At 46.2% G+C, this 20,607-nt stretch overlaps 7 protein-coding genes across 7 annotated transcripts; 4 read left to right on the forward strand and 3 right to left on the reverse strand.

Annotated features, from left to right (window-relative positions):
• Window positions 1–815: 815 nt before the first annotated feature.
• On the reverse strand, window positions 816–2,044 carry N7479_002629 (uncharacterized protein; the record flags this gene model as incomplete). The annotated part of the gene is made up of 2 exons (XM_057250326.1): window positions 816–1,442; window positions 1,499–2,044. The coding sequence occupies 2 exons, from the start codon at window positions 2,042–2,044 to the stop codon at window positions 816–818; spliced, it is 1,173 nt and encodes a 390-aa protein (XP_057114758.1).
• A 1,554-nt stretch (window positions 2,045–3,598) lies between these two features.
• On the forward strand, window positions 3,599–4,681 carry N7479_002630 (uncharacterized protein; the record flags this gene model as incomplete). The annotated part of the gene is made up of 1 exon (XM_057250327.1): window positions 3,599–4,681. One exon carries the CDS (start codon window positions 3,599–3,601, stop codon window positions 4,679–4,681), a length of 1,083 nt encoding a protein of 360 aa, XP_057114759.1.
• A 416-nt stretch (window positions 4,682–5,097) lies between these two features.
• On the reverse strand, window positions 5,098–6,677 carry N7479_002631 (uncharacterized protein; the record flags this gene model as incomplete). Its single annotated transcript, XM_057250328.1, has 4 exons — window positions 5,098–5,109; window positions 5,162–5,303; window positions 5,361–5,768; window positions 5,824–6,677. The coding sequence occupies 4 exons, from the start codon at window positions 6,675–6,677 to the stop codon at window positions 5,098–5,100; spliced, it is 1,416 nt and encodes a 471-aa protein (XP_057114760.1).
• A 2,713-nt stretch (window positions 6,678–9,390) lies between these two features.
• On the reverse strand, window positions 9,391–10,491 carry N7479_002632 (uncharacterized protein; the record flags this gene model as incomplete). Its single annotated transcript, XM_057250329.1, has 1 exon — window positions 9,391–10,491. The coding sequence occupies one exon, from the start codon at window positions 10,489–10,491 to the stop codon at window positions 9,391–9,393; it is 1,101 nt and encodes a 366-aa protein (XP_057114761.1).
• Window positions 10,492–10,919: 428 nt separating this feature from the next.
• Window positions 10,920–12,333, forward strand: N7479_002633 (uncharacterized protein; the record flags this gene model as incomplete). The annotated part of the gene is made up of 3 exons (XM_057250330.1): window positions 10,920–11,063; window positions 11,134–11,311; window positions 12,314–12,333. 3 exons carry the CDS (start codon window positions 10,920–10,922, stop codon window positions 12,331–12,333), a joined length of 342 nt encoding a protein of 113 aa, XP_057114762.1.
• A 1,894-nt stretch (window positions 12,334–14,227) lies between these two features.
• Window positions 14,228–15,672, forward strand: N7479_002634 (uncharacterized protein; the record flags this gene model as incomplete). The annotated part of the gene is made up of 5 exons (XM_057250331.1): window positions 14,228–14,425; window positions 14,478–14,604; window positions 14,666–14,789; window positions 14,850–15,298; window positions 15,362–15,672. The coding sequence occupies 5 exons, from the start codon at window positions 14,228–14,230 to the stop codon at window positions 15,670–15,672; spliced, it is 1,209 nt and encodes a 402-aa protein (XP_057114763.1).
• Window positions 15,673–17,872: 2,200 nt separating this feature from the next.
• Window positions 17,873–18,778, forward strand: N7479_002635 (SAM-dependent methyltransferase; the record flags this gene model as incomplete). Its single annotated transcript, XM_057250332.1, has 1 exon — window positions 17,873–18,778. One exon carries the CDS (start codon window positions 17,873–17,875, stop codon window positions 18,776–18,778), a length of 906 nt encoding a protein of 301 aa, XP_057114764.1.
• Window positions 18,779–20,607: the final 1,829 nt, after the last annotated feature.

A 20,607-nucleotide genomic window follows, 5' to 3' on the forward strand; every position in this document is an offset into this window, starting at 1 on the left:
ATATCTAAACATTTGACAGCCATAAGAGCGACTCTCTACTAAAGGATCTGGATCTCTTTACCCACATCAGAAAACAATATCTCAGATACCTAGAGTTTATAAAAGCGTGACAACCGAGAAAGAATGATTTTTGCAGCTGCCTCCATTCGCTATGTTCTTTTGACTTGGGAGAGCTTGGGCCTTTACTCCAAGAAGTATTTGAAATTGAAACGCGGTCAGACTGCATCTGGACAATCGATTCTAAATTTAAAATTGTAGCATATTCCTTACTTGCTACTATACACGTAGACTGCGTAGCCTACAATAGCTCTTTCTTTTTACGTGTGGTATCTATGGGAATCATTGGCACAGATCAAATCACTGGTCCACAGGATACACACTTCACAATATTTTTGACTAGTTGTGAATGAATGTCTCGATTTGTGTACATACTCACGTGGCTAGTTCGAACCGATTCTTCCTATCAGTCCACTTAACGAAGTATCTTATTGTTAGAAGTACAGTGGGGTTGCATGGAAGTTTCTGGGTATCCTGGGTATCCCAAAATCTCCTGCGACATCGTCACTATCACGAAGAATCACATATTGTTCTTTGTCGGTATGTTCTACGACATTGTCAATTTGATGGTTTTCAATTTTTACAGAGTTTAATCCTACTATTGCAGTGCGCATATAACATTGGTCACTTATTTCTGTCACTTATGATGGCACGAAACCCCGTATAGCCCCCAAGTGAAAAAGAAATGTCGAAGAGATAAAACCCGAATAGATTCGGGCTGAAGCGTTCAATCTTGTCATGTTGATGAATTGTAGCAGCTACTCTACTGCTACCCAAAACTTGCTGAGCTTCCACAACTCTGTTTCCTTTGCCTCATCAAATGCCCAACTGCCGTATCCATATTCAAGTGCATCCATACCAGAGGGAGTTGGATGAGCTACTATAGATGCTCCTTCCAAGTATAATCCGCCTTTCCCTTCCAGTTCGCTCGATACAGAGCCATAGATAGTCGTTGCGCAGGCCTGTTCGAGACTAGACAAATATACTAGGGCGCGCTTGTCCTGCATCACTGCTTTCATTTCTTCCTCGGAGTGTTTCTGGAGATTAGGGCTTATGAAGGCTCCAGGATGTAAACTATAGCCATGAAGACCTTGAGCTCCATATAAGCGCTCGATTTGGGTAGTCATATATATATTAGCCGTCTTACTAGATCCATAAGCAAGCCAACCATTGTAGTTTCCTTCAAAGTTGACATTGTATAGATCAATAGGACTATAACGGTGGCCGGCCGAGGAAACGTTGACAACACGGGAATGGAACGTAGGTGTCGATGATTCTAGTAGAGTATCTTTCAGTAGATAGAAGAGGAGAAAATGAGAGAGGTGGTTGGTTCCGAACTGTAGCTCAAAACCATCTTTCGTACGGGCTTCCGGAGTTTTCATCACCTATAACCATAAAAGTCAGCTAGTGATATTATAGAATTGAGTTACAACTAACTCACCGCCGCGTTGTTGATGATAACATTGAGCTTAGAGCTTTGTTTAAGAAACCCCTGAGCACAAGCCCGAACGCTCGAAAGGTCTGTCTGGTCCATGAAAAGAATCTTGATACGCCCAGTGTCGAGTAGCTCGCCCAAAGCCTCCTTTGCCTTTTCAAGGTTTCGGGCTGTGCCAAATATAGTCGTTCCGGTAGATGCCAAGACGCGCACAGTCTCAACACCAATTCCAGATGAAACGCCGGTAATCAAAACGACCTTATCGCCCCATTGGTCAACTAGACCTTCATCGTGGATGATCTGCCTTCCCGTCACACGCGAGTCGCCTAGGCCGTTGAGAACTTCCCACCGATTTCGGTCGGCATACCGGCCTGAGAGCTGAAAGGGGATTGAGGAAACCATCGACATGTCGGTGATAATAGTAATGACCAGGGTTCGAAGAAAGGATTGAAGCTCTGATCTCAGCAAGTTCAGTGCAACTTTGAACACTATCTTGGGGCAGCGGTGGACGCGTGCTTTAAGGATAGTGAGAACAAACAAAAGCCGAGTCATATGGGCGTCACTAAACCAAATGGAGATTGGTCCACCTTGGGGGTTTCCAATCATGAAATAGACTCAATTCAATCCGGTAACATGATAGCGCTAAAAATTGCTTGGTATTCTGACTCGCTGGTGGAATATACAATTGCTCCTACGTCCTTATGATATTATTAGGGCAGCGGTCGCGCGACTGAAGGTGATTCTCACTTCTCACATCCTGTCGCGCGATGCCCACCGAACTATTGACCGCATAGAAACAGCATGTTGATGAGTTAGTAGTGGCACCTGCCAATTTGTATTCAACAACAAATTTGATTCTCCCAGGCGGCCCTTCTTTTTTGATCGTGCCATTTCAATCCTAGGAGGACATACATTAGTCTGTAGAAGCTAGTGCCAGAGAGTTGTGATCAAAAAAACATGCCTATGAGAAAAAGTCAGTATGGCAGGGGAACGGCCGCACTTTAGATTCCTCCAATGATGGATATTAAGCGCCGGTACTCACATATAAGCCCCGGTGATTGCATCGAAGCCCCAGTGGCTGCTGAATGGATGCCTACCCCGTATTAGATGTTTACAATACAAGCATGACCCCATTTTCTAGCCAAGAGCATGCTAATTGGGCACTAGAGCGCTAGTTAGAGTATAAGTACGGAGTAGAGGAGTGAGTTTCTCATGCACCTCGGTGTATAATCCAACAGCTTATCGTGTTTGGCATACAAGAATCCAGATTCTGACTGTCCCATAGCATTATCTTTCGGCGAGGTCCGTAACATTATCCTGGAAGAATTTCTTGAAGGATTGAGAATTACATAAATATTTGTCTCTTTTCCCATGCTCTTGGACTGCTTACTTTGTACAATCTCTCACGAGCACCATGGCACTCCCACTACTTTGCCTGTCAGTACTGGCAACTGCGGCATTCCTTGGATTATGGCGCATAGTATACAATGTATTCTTCCACCCACTACGAAAACTCCCCGGGCCATGGATGGCCGGCGCTACATCAGGTTGGAAAGCATATAAGGAAGTGATCAAACAAGAGACGCTGGCTTAAGAGCTCCTTGATATGCATGCTAAATATGGTGAGACAGGCTGGGAAAGCAATCAAAAGATGGGGTTCCTTTCTAATGCAAATACCTCCAGGTGAAATTGCTCGGATTGGACCAAATGAGGTAGGCTGTCACTCATTCTTCATTTTGCCTTCTCTTTTTCTCTGTGATATCTTCGTATCACTAACGTGAGTTATTCGCCCTTAGCTACATTTCGGAAATTCGGAAATCCATCCGCATTCCATGATATCTATAACAGCAGCAAGAGATAGGACAAAGATCCTGGGCTCTACCGAACCCCCGGTGTCACCACTGGATCTTTTGTGTTCTTGGAATATGCCCAGGCAAAGGAGCGCCGGGATGATCTGCTTCCGTTTTTTCTAAGAAGGCAATTACGAATCTAGAGCATCTTGTCTGGCGAAATGTAAGTGGCCTGTTACATTTTATCTAGTAAAAGATTTTCTATTTACTAATATACAAACCATAGGCAACCAACCTCGCCTCCTCTATTACCAAAATGAACGCAACCAAAAGCTCTATCGACCTCCTTTATGCCTTCCGACCCTACACCCTCGATGCTATCATGTGCTTTACCTTTGGAAAATCTGTGAATACGATCAATGCACCGGGATTCAGCGGCCCTCTGATCTTAGCAATAGACGCTAGTCTGAAGCTGCTACTATTCTTGAAGAACTTCCCCTTGATTCGTAATCTGGTTTTTGCCATTCCTCCGTCTCTAGTTATACGACTCGTTCCTAATGCTAAACGGCTGGCTCCGCGTCTCTATCAAGTCCGCGATCTCATCCAGCAACAGCTACAGGTTGTTCTAAATTGCTCCTCTAAGCTTGATGAAGTACCCTACACTCTCTTCCACAGTATGCTCAATCCCCAGGCATACCGAAGAGAAGAGGTCCCAGACCTAACAGCTCTATATGACGAGGGTTTCACACTTATCTTCGCGGGTGCGAATACGGTGGCAGATACGCTGCTTATGGGTCACTGGTATACCATACAGGATCCCGTCCTCCTCAAAATGCTCAGAAGTGAACTTCTGACTGTTTGGTCAGATATCGAGAAGCAGCCCTTGCTAGCTGATCTCGAAGGCTTACCACTACTCACAGCAACTATTAAAGAATCTCTTCGCTTTATCCGGTCGGGGGTATCACCAATTCGTGTCGTGCCTACGACTGGGGCCGTCATATCGGGCCAGCAAATTCCGGGAGGAGGCACAGTTGGCATAGCAATCCTGCATGTGCACCAGTGTGCTGAGGTATGGGGTAAGGATGCTCTGGAGTTCCGTCCTGAGAGGTGGCTAGAGAGCAAGGAGACGGTAGAGAGAGAGGATGGAAAGACGAGCCCCAAATCTCATAACATGAGTGACTTGGATCACTGGCTTGTGCCATTCAGTCAAGGTCCTCGCATGTGCTTCGGGATGAGCCTTGCTTGGGCAGAGATGTATATCGCTTTTGCGGCCATGGTTCGAAACTTTGATATGACTATTGACGGAACAACGCCTGAGGATATGCAGTGGCGAGAGTGTATTGCAGCCTATCATCCTAAGAGGCACCTGCATGCATGGTGCCGTCCCACTCAGGCCTAGGGAGGGTGGTAGAAGATTATAGAGCTGGAACTAAAGGAGCGGTACACAGAAACTTGAATGAAACGATTACCACTTGAATCAGTATTGTGATATGAATTAGTAAACCTTCTGAAATTTTATAATAATTACAATCAAAGTATTAGACAAAGAGTTCTATCAATCCTCTACTTAACAATATTGCAAACAATATGGCTGTTCCGATGAGAGACACAATGCATTGGTCATCAGAAACCCAAGGATAAAGTCTAAGGTCTTGGAAGAGTAGCCTCGAGCGTCAATAGGAAAAAAAATGGACCGTTGCTGACAGGTGTCAAGAACGAAAGTAGATTTCGCAAGGGCTCCAGATTAGGAGCCCATTTCGCACAAGAAGCAAATAATTAGCCGCATTGGCCATTTTCGCATGGTTAACGGGCTATCTAGATGACATACTGCAAGGCTGTCAGCAATGAATCTTATCTTGGTCATCATCTGGAAACTTACTGGGATGAACAGGTAGGGAACCTCCTTCTCATAGCGCTTCCAGGCCTCACCATACTTGCGGCGGCATCGGTTGATATCCCGGTTGGTACGGTGGATGATCATGGCCATGAAGAAAATGAAATAGAACCAAGGGAATGGGCTCCTATAAGTTGTAGGTTAGTTATTGCAGTTCATAAATTTTGCGAAAAGAATTTCTTACTTGAACCCAGTAATGAGACCCCAGGACATAGAGAAGAACATGTCAGGTACATAATTGGGCTTCCGGATAATCCCAAACCAGCCATCGACCATGATATGATCGCCTGCATCGGTTTTAATTGTCTTGGGGTTCTTGATAGCCTGCCAAGGCACCTGGGGGAAAGTGTTACGTTTGACAAGCTGCCCCTTCTCCTCATGACGAAATGCGTTCTTTTGGCCATTGGCACTGTCCCACATCCAGTAAAAGAAGATGTATAGGACGGAGAACACTGCCAGGGCGAATCTGTTCCAGCGATACTCAGATGGATCGTGGTTGGCCAAGTAAAGCGCACAATGGCAATAGGAGAATGGCACACCGGCCATATTCCAAAAGGTGAGTAAGAATCCGAGTTTCTCATAATACATATCCCTATTTTAACCTTAGACTGGATTTTTCTGAAGTATTTTATCTTAGATTGACTTACCAACTTGTGATGATCATTTGCTCTGCCTTGGCACAAGCATTGGTGTACAGGTAATGGGCCCCAGCAAGGAAAACGACCTCAGCAGAAACGTAGCCATAGGTTTCGTACTGACGAGCTGCCACAGACAAGGTGATAAGGAACAGAATAAACCAGGGAATTCTGACTTCGTAAAACATCTTGAAGTCCAAGATACCGATGCGTGGGTTCAACTCGGCGCCCATAAAGAAATCATAGATGGGAGAGCCCGACATTCTGTGGGTCCGTCCGCGCACGATAGCCTGGAAGTACACGATAAAGCTGTTCAGGAAGCCAGAGAGGATGGAGACAGTCATGATGGATCCGAATTCGTCAATCAACGTGTACAGAGGAAACACGCCAGTGGAATGTAAGATAGCAACAATTGCAAGAGTCGCATAGAAACTGCAGTAGGCTGAGCAGTAGTAGGGAAGCCTTTTCCCGTTTTCATGAAGCAGGGGACGGCCATAATTTGAAACACCAGGCATATAGCAGTACATCACAGACTCCATGATGAAAAAGACCCAGTAGATTGCCCATGCCTTGGCGGTGGGATATGCACCCTCATAGACCAATTGACAGAGGTGACGACCAAAATCAGACCAAGACTGGTTGACCTCAGGCAGAGGAAGCTTGCCATTATAGTAAGTTGCGCCAATCCACATGTACCACATGATGATGGGGAAGCCAGTCATCAGCAGCAATACGCCAATTGAGCCACCAAACTCGAACTCATCGGATGCGCCATCTCTGAATTTGGGGGTAGGCTTGGATTTGTTTTCCTTGACACCCTTAGCAGGTGGAGCCGCAGTAGCGGTAGCTATCTGTGGCACGGCCATTGCTAGCAATTGGGATGAAACAGAAATTACAAAATGATCCGAGAAATTTGATTATCTTCAACAGCGAGCTCAGGGGTGCCGTCATGTGACCACATACAGGGGTTGTCTAGAAGAAAAAGAAACAGAAAACAACTAAGGTTACAGAAGGATTTTGGGTAATCTATCTTGGCAGTAAGAATGCCTAAAGCAAGATACTCCGAGTAATTAAACCACCAGCTTAAACATCCAATTGGAACAGCCAGGAAGTAACCGATCACAATGCGACTGTTTTACACTAGTCCCAGCACGATGTTTGTAATTTAGCCCCCACTAACTACTTGCAACGGTGGCATGTAATTTCGAAATCGGCTAGATAAAGTAGGAAGGCTCGAAGTCTTGATACGTATAAGCTGGTCCTACACGGGACTTTTTTTTTTTCTTTGTCCTCTAAATGAGGCCGGGTAAACTTACCAACCTAGTGGGCTCAGCCACAATCTCCAGGGCTACAATGCTTGCTTAGGTACTCAGTACTCCGTACTGGGGTGAATAATTCTTCGTGGGGGCTTTGGAGGGATTGTCAAAGACTTTGGATGATACCTACGCACATTTTTCACAAAGTCGTGAACACCAGATCTGTCTGTGATAGACCAGTAATCAATTGCCAAGGCGCAGAGCCTCGGGGACCCGCTGCGACTGATAACTAGAAATGGCCTGAGCTTCCTGAGTCAATTGTCCTTAGAATGCCATGAACAGCACAGTAACAGTCAACTCAGTCAATACTTAAATTAGTACTTAAACCGCTGCTAGTATTGTTATTTGAAATCCTCTTGAGCAGCTGGAACAGCTTGTATAAGCAACCCTTATCTTATGTGCCAGTTGAGCTAGATTTTGTTTTTATGTACTTCATTGATCTACATTCCAGTTTACACACATTTGGTGGCCTCCTACCGACACTATGTGTTATATGATATATTACCACTCACCCAACTACTAACCCACCAGCGTGTAGCTTAAGTATGGCCATTAGTTGGGTATCGCCTAGGTGAGAAATAGGTGAGCGCCGCTTTACAGTCGCGCGACTGGTCTAGACCCCTTATCTAGGTACCTTCTCCCGCGACATGGCAGAGTTCGAGCTACTGTGTACATATATAGTTAAATTCTTGTGCATCAACCCTATGGTGATCTCTTCCCGCCTTACGCCTAGTTGATGTGAGTTCATCGTCAACAGATGAACGTGAACTTTGCCTTGGCTATATTCAGCCTCGGAACCGTGGTTCTGTCCCTCACTCAGCTGCGACTACCATCATGACTTGCTTCGAGGAAGGACCGACCTATGTACCAAACCATTCCAACTCCCTTTCTCTGGTGTAGGTGACCCCAAAAACATCCCTCTCAATGAAACACAACTGACCAAAATATAATTGAACCAGGTCCCGAGCATGAGGCAATACCACCGCCACCCTCGCTAGGCGGCCGAAGACAATCATCTGAGCTCAGTTCGTCCTCACATCGCCCTCATACTACCAGGTCTCTTGCATCTGGGCACACAAAATCTTCCTCTGTCGAATTTTCTCTAAAGATTACCTACACCCAGGCCTTGTCTCTCCAGAGTATCTCGGGGTTACGACTTCCAAACAGTGGTATGGGGAACCAATTGCAACGTTGCGACGAGGTATTATAGCCCTCGGGAGGCCGAGGATCAGCTCCCTTGACGAAGCGACAGTTAATCAACTGCAGACACTTCGTGATCTATACTTCTGGCCGACAGAAGACAACCCAGTTGATATCCGGAGTAGTCAACCCCTACCAGACCATCAAGGCGAGAAGCGACCCACGGATAGTGACGAGGGGTAACTTGAAAGCAAGAGGGTTAAACGGGATCCGACCAGGATAGATAAGCCCGAGGACACAGATAGTAACAACTTCAACCACTAGCAGAACCGGCGCTCGGGCTTTTCAAGACGAGGAGGCATTAGGACCCGATCTAACCACGCAAGAAGGTATTTGTCGCTATACTCCTATATTTGCTTATAATTGACGGCTCTACCAGTTCATCGCTATACTCGTATACCTAGTCTCTCTGCATTGCGCCGAGACTATATTTCCTTTTTTTATACCCTTTGTGACTATAACGTTTACCAAGTTGTAACACGGTGTTCCGGTCCGGTCACCGGACGGCAACTTATATAGCTATCTACGGCGGTAGAAAGCCACTCCTATTAATTCCTCTCCGATTGCTCTTCTTTACCCTGTATTCTAGTCCTCAATTGAACAATTTGATACGAATTCCTAGTTTTTACTCTAGATCTTAACTTCCAAGGTGTGACCACGACACTCTCGTTCATTCTTATCTTATTTAGTGACCAACGTATGGAGTAGACTCCCGCAGAACCCATTCTGGGTGGGAACCTTCGACCCAAAACCCAAATCAGTATAATCGGCTCCCTAAACATCGACTTCGGCACTGTCTCTATTTCTAGAGGTGCTTAATTATCTATCTATATTCCTAGCTAGAGCATGGTGGCGTAAAAATGGAATATACCGTGGTGTCCATCACTAGGCATTGTAAGCGAAAATATGTGATGAAATATATATAGATCGTAGATATAATTATCATCTATAAACAGCATATACTGCCGTACAATTACTAGTACTACCGAATAACAATACAAAATTGAAACTGACAGGCATAGAAGGAAAAAACCACCCGCTATACAGTGAACCACTCCTTGTTTCATTCTTTATCTTGTTCGAATTGCACCTCCCACACCATGGATGCGAACTCGACGAGTTCTTGTGTCTCAATGACTATATCACGTTCTCTGTTGATTTGTGCGGGGCGTCGAAAAAGAGATTCAAAAGGGATCACGACCTGAGGTGGAGGATGATCGGGATCAAAGTAGACTGCACCATCAGATTTCTTACTAATGGTTAAGTGAGTCCTGTTGATAGGGCGGGAGGTTTGAGAGCTCCATTCCCACAGGTCGATCGAGATTTCGGGCCTTTTTGTATGGAGATTAACTCCGATAGCTGCATTGGCCTCCTGTCTTTCTGGATCTATCCAGTACTGACAATCACGACGGAGCTTGGCGTAAGTCTCCGAATTGGCAACCTCCAAAATAATCGTGGGTCTCCTAGGAGCGTTTGGGGGGGGTCTTCGTGGACCCCACCCCCCGTCTGCCTTCTTTCTTGTGCCATCTATGGCAAGCATCTCTGTGCTTCCCCAGGATTGGATTGCTTTTGTCAGGCCCATTGGCTCAAGGGCCCCTTTAAGCATATCGTCGAAAGCAACTGTGGCTTGTTCGTGCGCCGGGCCGAGCATTTTGACGATAAGGATCTTTGTTTTCGGATTGAAGAATGTATTGGTACCAACAGGAGGATCCGAGTTGATGAAGTCGTGCTCAAAAGTTGTAGGTTCAATAAAGAAGATAAGGTGTTCGCTGTGGTCTTCTTTCTCGGGGCTATAATCTTCGTCTGGCGTGTTCTTAGTGTTGTCTCTCTCATCAAGGATATTCTGACGATTACAGTCATCTGCAAGCCTACTGCGGTGGAAAGTGCGAATGGGCATTGGCCTTTGCGCCGAGCCAAATTGAAGGGTGTCTTCCGTCTGTGGCAGCGTGATCGAATGGTCTTTGAGTCCTTCCCAACTTGCACCACTTGCCCGCGCTTTTGCCTTTCCTCCAACGCGGAAAGAACCATAGAGACGATCATTCTCAAGCGAGATGATCTGGCAGAAATCGTCCATACCACTGTAGCGATATGCTTTGACCGAAGGAGATAATCCTTCGATATCCTGCTGGCCATGTTCGATGGCGCTATCATTAAACTCGCACATCTTTGTTTTTAGAAAAAAGCTCGGCTGATATAAAGCTTGAGGATAATGTGGTTTATAGAAATAGCAAGAAATCGTCGTTTAAGGCATTAACAAGAAAGCTACCTCATTATGACTGTACTGTGTCGTAATATCTCGTCGGTTTATATCGGTCTGGGAGAGGAACATAGACTGTACGCGATTGGGTGATGGGAGAATTATAGATAGTGTGAGTAGGATGCGACCGCACTAACCTGCCCAGGTAAACTAGAATGTATATAGAGAAAATGAATGGAAATGAGACCATGGAATAAAATAAGCTGGAGAAAGAGCGAGAGGAATAGGGATCAACCTTAGAGTAGTAACGTCCTACACTCGCCGAGTCATGAACATCCCACTGAACAATTTTCAGTCATTTGCCTTCCTCGTTTTCTTACCATTCAATTTCTAGGATGCCCTCCACTTCCAGCTTCGTCTCGCCATCCCTTTCAAATCTCGTCCCTACAACATCCACAAGGCTGATCTTCTCTCGTGGTGCGCTAGGCTCAAGTGAACCGTCGACATGGGTGACGCTTAGCCTGTCGAGCTACTCACTGGTGAGTACATCCAGCCAACAGCTGTTAAGCCACACACAGTCGAGAAATACTTCCCCAAAAAGGGGGCCAGTCTCGCGCAGTTACTCTATTCCGCAACCTCGCCGTCGACGACCCACTCAAGTCATACATTGCCGTCGCAGCCATCGCTTATGCCGCAGACCAAAGCCTCCACAACACTCTCACAAACCACGTCTACAATAAGGGCGACGCACAGTTCCCCAATTTCTTCGCACTAGATAGACTCGAATGTTCGTTCAAAAGTGGCATACCGCTGACTTTCCGGTTTCACCGACGCATGTGTCACCCCTGCCATCTGGAGCTTCTCCTAGTACTACCATTCCTTACCGTCGTGAGGTGTCAACAATCTCGCTACTCATCACCGGCTCGGCGGCCGAGGGACTTTCTATTGAGAGCCTCGGAGTGAGTTCCCATCAATGCGTTCTCCCCCCATCTCCGAGGAGTAGCACATGGATACTGTTGATAAATCCCTTGGTTTTAGTCCCAGCACGACTAATAAACAGGGTAAAAGGCCTCCGTTTATCTCTCTCTTGCCAGTTCTATAGCCATCAGGATGGTCACTCTACCGGGAAGTGCTGTCTCAACTCAGCCTGCAACTGAGACCCATCGGCCGAGTGACACGCTCAACTCAGCCGCAAGCCCCAAAGCAATGCATCGATACAGTCTTTGCTGGAGACCCGATTTGCAAGTACAGCAGCTTCCTTGATACAGGGGGTCATCTTCGTTGGGAATTCTTCATTTTTTAGAGTATTCAACGCTGTATCCCTCCAGGGGATTACGGGTCCATTCTCCCAATGTAAAGCAATACTCGTGAGATATATTGAGTCTGTGGCTCGAGCATCCCCTATGTGCTTTTATTCCTACATACATCGTGATTCATCTCCTTACTTCACGGCAGACCTACTGACACATCTTTCTCGTTTTGGAAGTTTCATATTTTAGAGATGTACCAGATCATCATGAAACGGGATACATTATCCATTAATATAAAGACAACGAACATCGAACTATTTACATATGGGTTCATCTTAGCTCCACGCGAAGGTTACTAGTCACCAGCACTGCTAAGAAGTGCGAGCCCTTTGCTGGTGACCCCACTACCCCATCAATCAAGGTGAGCCGCCTCGGAAGACGGAGGACTCCTACACCATTCCCTCGGCCAAGCTCCCGGGTGTAGGGGTGGGGAATCGAACTGAAGCAAAAGCCAACTGACTGATAACAACTGTCCACAGACAATGATTCAGCCGGCTAGCAAGCCTTGCGCCAATTGTTCATCGCCAACCCTATTTTGAACGGTCGATAAGGCAGCCCTACTACCATCTAGTGACTTGATAGTAGCACAGGACCGGGGTTTCGATTCCCTCGATAGGGATTTCTCCCGCGAGCTGCCTTACCTGCCATTCACGATATATCGAAGGGGCGTGTGCCTTGATCAACCGCTCCAACTCAGTTTGAGTAAGTGTCACGGTGTTCTCAGTACCGCCATTCCTGGTTGGCTCAGAATTGGCTAGAGGGAACTCGTCATTCCGGGCTGACGGCGGACACAGCCAGGGATACCGATTGTGTAGCCACTCCTTGACAGAGGGGAGGCATGTGCCAACGTTCGATCCGAAGGTGAAAGCGCAGATAATGTAAACAACAGTTTCAGTCTGTATGGTTGAGAAAGAGAAAGAAGAAAGGGACCACCATCTTCGTGTTGTGTGAGAACTCGAAGAGAAGAAAAAGAAGAAGGGAATGAAAAAAAGAGAGGAAATGAAAAAGAGGGCGAAAGAGTATAAGAAGGTAGGTGCAGCTGGTCCTAACTTGGGAGGGTATGGGAAGGAGCGTTGGTTATCGGAGCATCACATTGTCGATAAAGGTTGTTACATGAGGTCGTCAACTTGTAAAATCAGCCTAATATTATATTCACGTCATCGTGGAGGGATCTATTGGGCAAAACATCGATGAGTACGACGAAGCAGTGATCATTTAGAGAGGTCAACCCGAAGACAATGAACACCGCATAGGTTTTCGACAAAAGATTCATGCCCTCACTCTACAGGTCGAATCTATTGCGGTGGACGAAACGATCAAATCATTTATGATGCTATAACAGATGTGGCAACCGGGAAGGGGTTTTCCTATGCACTCCCTGGTGGGACATGTACCTCGGGCTGCTGATGGGGTCTCTTATACCTTGCAGGTTAATGCCAGCCAAATCATCGCAGGGTTCTAGAGCTGGCCCTCGGGGGGGACCCTTCGGACCGCCGACCCGCCCCGCGGGTGGGTAAGCGACCGAGTTATTGACCCTGAGGGTCCACAAACAAGATGTCAGAAATACTGTATATAATACTGAGGGAAACAGGGTATTGTACCCAAGAATGTCATGTGACAACTAGTACCCGGCATACGGTGTATTTAGAATTAGTCAGCGATGTCCGCACTTGGAATTGTTCAAAAACGCGGATTTTATCATGTTTTATCTAAAGTTCTACACATTGATTTACCTTACCATACCTTGGTTCACTCCATATTTTCCGTCAAATTGTTACCCCGTTCTCACTTCTCTCACCCTAGTCTCAAGACTTCTTACCTATATCACCCGCACCCTGGAGTGCCACTTAGGTGCTAGGGCCAAATTCAGTATTGACTGTGCAAAGTATGTGGCTTAAGTACGGCTGAGCGGACGGGAAGCCTGTTTTCCACACCCTATGGTCATATGTGGTAGAGTAGGAGTGGGACATAATTATGGAATGTACATAGCTGGGTGGTGGAGGAGGAGTGGGATGCGGTAACTAAACGCTGCAGAGCTGCCCAGATGAGTGATATATATATACGTAGATCATATGTTGGGAATCACAAGTCGCTAGATTTGGGAAAATGAGACGTTGATCGGAGTATTTTCAGTGGTTCATCAGAACGTCTGAACATCCGGAAATGTCCCCTTGCATGACTCAAGTTTGCGGTGACGTTCTATAGGAAGGTACTATGTCATACCTGTAAATATCAACACTGAGGGCAGACCGGGGTCGTTATTCTCCACTCTGTGTGACACATCTCATCAATTTTTACGAAGGGTATAAGACTTGACGTGTCTGGCCATTTGACATTCTTGCTGAGGACTCTACTGGGACCTTACACAATCTCTAGAATCTTCCTTTTACATGATGACGGTTGTTGAAACCAGCGTGGAGCAGAAAATTGCTGTCCAAAAGGATGTGGAGGATTTAGTTGCCGCCTCTCAAATATATATGCAACACAATGATGTTGACGGCAAAGCCAAGCTTGACCTGCAGAGGAAGGCATCGAGCTTGATCCAAACGCTGCGTGGTCCTGTTCCATCCGCTTTGGCGCATTTTGAAGATGTCAGTGTTCCACTATAATTTTCATCGGTTTTCATTCACTGACTTCCGAAAGATCGTCCAAATGGCAGCTATCAGAACACTCATGGAGGCGGGCGTTTTCCACACGATTCCCAAAGGAGGGGCAAGTATAACGGCGGAGGAGATATCTGCCCGGACCTCCCTGGACAAGGACATATTGAGTAAGGATATATCACAGATTATACGATGACCGAAATGGCCAAACGCTAACTTGAAGCCAAGTACGACTGATGCGGGGTGTCACTCCTAGAGGTCCGTTCTGCGAGACCGGCGAAGAGGAGTATGCCCATACGCCTTACTCTGAGGCCTATCTGACCCCGGATATCAGTGGTTGTTTCCCTGTAATGTGAGCAAACAACCACCATCCTATCAAATACAGGACGTGTACTCACCTTCAAATCACTAGGTCTGACTTCATCTTCGGACCCATCTTGCAAATCTGTGAATTCCTTCGTCAAAACGAATGGAAGGATACTATCACGACGAGAAACAATCCATTTTCCCTCGCTCATAACTGTCCCGGTGAGACAATGTTTGAGTACCTATACAAAAACCCCAAACAAGTTTCTCGGGTTGCCAAAGCTGAAGCGACAGACCCAGAGCAAATCGCAATGGACATCTATCCATGGGAAGAAAAGCTGGCAGCTGTCGCCAGTGGTAAAGTCGCTGTCGTTGACATAGGTGGTAGCCATGGGAATGCTCTCAGACAAATCAAAAAGAACACCCCTGGATTGAAGGGCCGCTTGATCCTACAGGATTTGGAGCCAGTTATTCTCGAGCACGGTGAAGCCTTGAGCGCTGACGATTTCGAGCCGATGGTCTATGACTTTTTCAAACATGTGCAACCGGTTCGGGGTACGTAATGATGTTCTTCAAGCAGTTTAGATTGACGACCGTGCTAACGATTGGTTAATCTAGGGGCCTTGATCTACTACTTCCGACGTGTCTTCCATGACTGGCCTGATACCCCAGAATCCAAGCAAATTCTCCAGAATACAGCAGCATCTATGGAACGTGATTCCAGGATCTTGATCCATGATATCATTGTGCCCGAGGTTGGAGCCACAATGAGTCATGCGTGGCACGATATCAGTTTAATGGCGATTGGAGGCATTGAACGCACAGAAAAGAACTTTGCACGCCTTCTAGATAGCGCAGGTCTTGAGTTGGTCAAGGTCTGGAGAAAGAGTGGAGATATGCTGGGTATTGTTGAGGCTCGTCTGAAGTGAGAAAAGATTTACATAAAGCATATTATGGAGAAAGAATAGTAATCATACTATATGTTAAACACATTCAACTAATAAAAAACAGTGGATAATTAAAAAAAGCAAGCTATATAGGAAAGAAAGACAAAAACACTTGCCACGACTAGGTACTCCGTATGCAGTACTGATCCATGGACCGGCGTGTAGCTTATGTTCGATCAATAGGGTGTCACCCGGGTGACTAGGAGGCGCTGCAGGACATCTGAATAATCGGCCGGAGCTCTGTTCGTTGGTGAATTTCATGTTCATGAACCTAGCGCCTAATAAAGCAAATTCGCTTCCAGTCTATTTCGTGTGAAAGAGCAGTCGTCTGCGTGATTTTGGCAAAAGTCTCAGCACTTCTGACTATAGAAACCACCAATATTTTCCTTGGTGAAAGCGTTGGTGCGAGGGACCAACCTCACATCTGATTTAAAGCCACCCCCGGGAAGATAAATTTACCTAGACCGATTGCAAAGCGCCTACTGCACTATTGATTTGCCTTTTCACCTGTTGTGGTAGATATTCTAGGACCTGTCAATATCGCTCGGTCGCAATTGCCCGAAAACTCAGACGTGCCGTCGTTATTCTTCAATAACTTCCCAAGACATGGCGAATTCTTCTGTTAGCGACTGTACCAATATATGGCTGCAAAGCGTTCCGGCGACTGGGACATGGCTCACATTTACAGCCTGACCCACCTCACTTGGTGAGTTTTACCGGATCCCACGACGGCGCTGCCCTCTCTCATTTGGCCTCTCTTCCTCAGCCCCGACCATTGCGCTCAGGATAAGGTAACCCTTTCCCCTCACCCGAGACACTGGCCTGCATGTTCACCGCTCCGAATGACAATCAAGTGCTCGATGGTTGACCGTTTGCGCATGTAAGCGCCGTCGTCCTACGCTCTTGCAAGACCATTGTCTCGCTGGAAATCCGCTGTCAGCCCTAACGTCACTACACGAGTGCTTCTTTGGTCTTGATCCAGGGCGTCCGCCTCAATTCGGAATGGAATATAAACAGATCGAAATCTTCAGCTTGATTGACGGATTAGATTGGTTCAAAGTTTATGAAACTGAAGGAGGGATAATTTCTTCTTTCGTGATGACAATATGTCACGGACATTCAATCGAAATGACGCCGTTGACCTGTGTGAAACATCTATCATCCTCAACCAAAGCCCCCTTATCGCAAAACGTATGGGGACCTCATGGTGTAGGCTCTGTGTTAAATCAATCTTGGGCATTTCATTTCCTGCCTTTTGATCATGGAACAATTGGTGAGCAGATCTCGATCAATACGGTGGCGATAACCCTAGGTGCAGATGATACACATCCAGTCCCTCCCGAAGAATAGCAACATCGCTGTGGTTTGTTGGATCAAGTGAGCCAGCAAACTAGCCATACGCGCGGTATTCTCATACTCTATGCCTGCAACGAAATTGTTGGCAGACAGGCCTCGCTCGAATATGAGCCTGCCAGAGCTTTTGTGTTATAACCTGCCCCTGGACTGGCGAGTTACACATTAGGCCAAAAAACCACTATATCTGAGCATTATGCTCGGATATTCCAGGCTCCGATATATATAGTGCGACATGACATTTTGTCGTCTAAAGCTTAGACTTGGACCAGCACACCTCAACCTGTAGGGGAAGGAAGGCGTAATATAAACCAATGTAGTACGATAAAACATTATCAATATTACTACGGAAGGGGCGTTAGTAGTGGCTCTAGGTGGTAGTAGTGAAGAAGGAAGAGATGTACTATGTTATAGACATCGGTGCGTTTGAGTGTAGGAGAGTTCACGCTAAACTTCTACTCCGTATATTGTATGTTCACTTAATATTATTAGAATACCGGGGAAAATCATTTTAAAGACATTTTTATAGGTAGTTATAATAAAATGTGTACAATATTAGACCACGGTGTGATAGTGTGATACTGTCAGTTGTTGACCAACCAACTGAGGAACTAGCACCTCTCCCAACACTAGGCTCTGACATCCCCCTCAGCTGTCTCTGGCCCTGACCCCCAGCCCCTGTCTGTTGAAAAAGCCAGCCTGGCCCCTTCTTTCTCTGAAGTGCCATCAATTCTCTTCGTTCAAAATAGTGACTCTTATTAGTCCTGGTATTTTCATCAAGCAACTCCTCACCCGACAATTATCACATTTGTGCCTTTTGTGTAACAAAATGGAACCGGCCCAGGACGAAAAGGCGTTAATCGACAGTAATCCGCAGCTACAATCTTATTATCACTCTCTTGAATCGAGGATTGGTTATCGTCTTGTTCTTGGCGGAACACGCCATTTCGGATACTACGAACATGACACTTGGTGGCCGTTTCCATTCAGCCGCGCGCTGCGTGCCATGGAAGATAAACTGGCTACATTGCTAAATCTTGCACCGGGCGCTCGTGTCCTTGACGCTGGATGTGGCGTAGCCCACGTTGCGATTCATTTAGCAAGTAAGCATGGACTCAGAGTCCAAGGAATTGATATCGTCGATCATCATATTGTCAAGTCGAGACGAAATATTGCGCGGCATCATCTGTCGAAGGATCAAGTCACTGTGCGAAAAATGGATTACCACCACTTGGAAAGCTTCACAGATGGGAGTTTCGATGGCGTTTACACAATGGAAACATTCGTTCACGCCACAGATCCTCAGGGTGTTCTGCGTAATTTCTTTCGGGTCTTGCGTCCTGGCGGTCGCCTTGCGTTATTTGAATACGATCACGAATTAGTCAAGAACCCCGAAGAATCAATGAAGATTTCAATGAAAAAAATCAACGAGTTTGCTGCAATGCCGACCAATAGCGTCTCACAACCTGGAGTTTTCCGGCAAATGCTCGAAGACGCTGGGTTCACTGACATCGTTGTACGGGACTATTCTTCCAACATTAAACCAATGACGCGGTTTTTTTACCTGCTCGGTTATGTTCCTTTCATCATTGTGGCCTTTTTTGGTTTGGAAGGTCTCTTCATTAACACAGTCGCCGGAGTCCAGTCTTATCGGGGCCGTGAACACTGGCGCTATGTGACTATTTCAGCTTCAAAGCCAGGAGGAAGTACCGATGGGACGAAGAAGAGCCAATGATTGATCCTATGCTTGACAACTCTTGGCTTGTCTGTTTTCTTACACAGCAAGATTTATTCACTTCGAATATACTGTTCGAGAAATAACCTCGGGCTTTCCCAGTCAGATGGATCGCATTGATTTACGCGTAGAGTATTTGAAAATGCATTACCTCCAAGCTGAGATACTCGGTAACTGTTAGATGGCCTAGGGCCCCGTATATAGTGTTAGGCCGACCACGGGACCGATCATGTAGATAGGCGGATAGATCCTCTCATCCCTTCCACTCCCCCCCCCCTCTCCCCCCACCCCAGTCTACCTCGTGCCATAGGAATATGACAAAGTTCCTTCTCCATACCTAGGGATCATCTACTATCTAAAATCCCTGGTCTCTGGTGCTCGGACGAGTTTTGTGACCGTGGGAAGGGCCGCTTGGGCTGCATATCGCGATTCAGTTTTCTGTGCTATTGTATATTTAGAGAGAAAGCCTATGTCGTAAACCCCACACTAGCAATGGTGTCTTGGACGCATTTGCCATGCCGAGTTGTAGTTGTCTCCTCATTGACGGATAACAGTGTAACAATTGGGCGTTTCTTGTGACGCGCAATTGCCGGATTAGAAAATCCTGGAACAGGTACGTGCTAGCTATCATACAAGTGGTTTTCTAGATTGCTCGAGTAAACCAAGAGGAACCGTAGCCCCCAGAAACTTTGCCATAGCTAAGTAACCTGTAATACGTATGGTCATAGCAGAATAGCGATGGTGAGGTGATAGGTGATGTGATACGTCCTGCATATGCAGATGTGACATTCGCGCTCGGATCCACCAAGATAACCTTTATAGCGGCAATATAGTAACTAATAATGAGATCTTCTACAAATAATTCAAAGGTCTAAGGACAGTAGTCCGGAATACTCAGTAGAATAGTTTATCTTTCATCCCGCTAGCTACCTACAAATTTGAGTTGATCAGTCATAAGAACTAGTTTTAGTCTGCTTGATCACACTGATCACAACCTTGGAAGTAGCCGGTGCTAAGTCGGGTAAGCTCACCCAAAGTGTGAGGTTCGTGCTCGACCGCCACTAGTACCGCAATTTCTCGCACGTATCGCTGCTACAGTGGGAAAAGCATGTTGAATGAGTGATTAAGTAGATCAGTACGGCTGAGCGGACAGGAAGCACTCTTTTCCACGCCGCATTGTCGTAGATAATGTATTATTTTTGGGATAGGATTATACGATGAAAACAATTTAGAATCAAGTGGTTATAGACCGGGCATGATAAAGGAGTGCGCTATACGGAGTACATAGGGTGAGGATCCTGGTTGGCAAATCATTTGCCCATCCCGGGTCCCATACTCTGTTTTCAGCAGATTAATCTGCTTTCTAGATCAGATAACGATGATCAGAGCAGTAAATCCCAATAAAAGTTGCCAGATCACCTCCAAAGTATCGGTTTATACGCTTATCATCTCGCTTGTGGCTCAAGAGACCTAAGGAAAGTCATCGATACATGGGAATAAGCCTCCCCCTCGGCGAGCTGGACAACAATAGCCGGGTATGATATCTCATCGAAGATAATTTCTAGGCTCGAACGCGCGACCTAATACCTCACTTCTTGGGCTCTAGATATTAGTGTCGAACTTGAACTAATGAGCTCCCTGTGCTGTAGATTGGTAATTATGGGATGGTACTAACGCCGGGTAAATCAAAGCTGGCCCTGGGTAATTACCAGCGACAAACCAATCCGACCCTTGACTTCAACGTTTTGCTTATCGCTTTTCCTTTTTCCCTTTTCCCCTGTCTGAGGTGACTCACCTTCAAGCGTTGCCTGTCACTGGAAAAATTTCCA

Source organism: Penicillium vulpinum, assembly GCF_028829585.1.
Source record: "Penicillium vulpinum strain IBT 29486 chromosome Unknown utg000001l_segment0_segment0, whole genome shotgun sequence".
In the NCBI taxonomy this organism is placed as follows: Eukaryota; Fungi; Ascomycota; class Eurotiomycetes; order Eurotiales; family Aspergillaceae; genus Penicillium; species Penicillium vulpinum.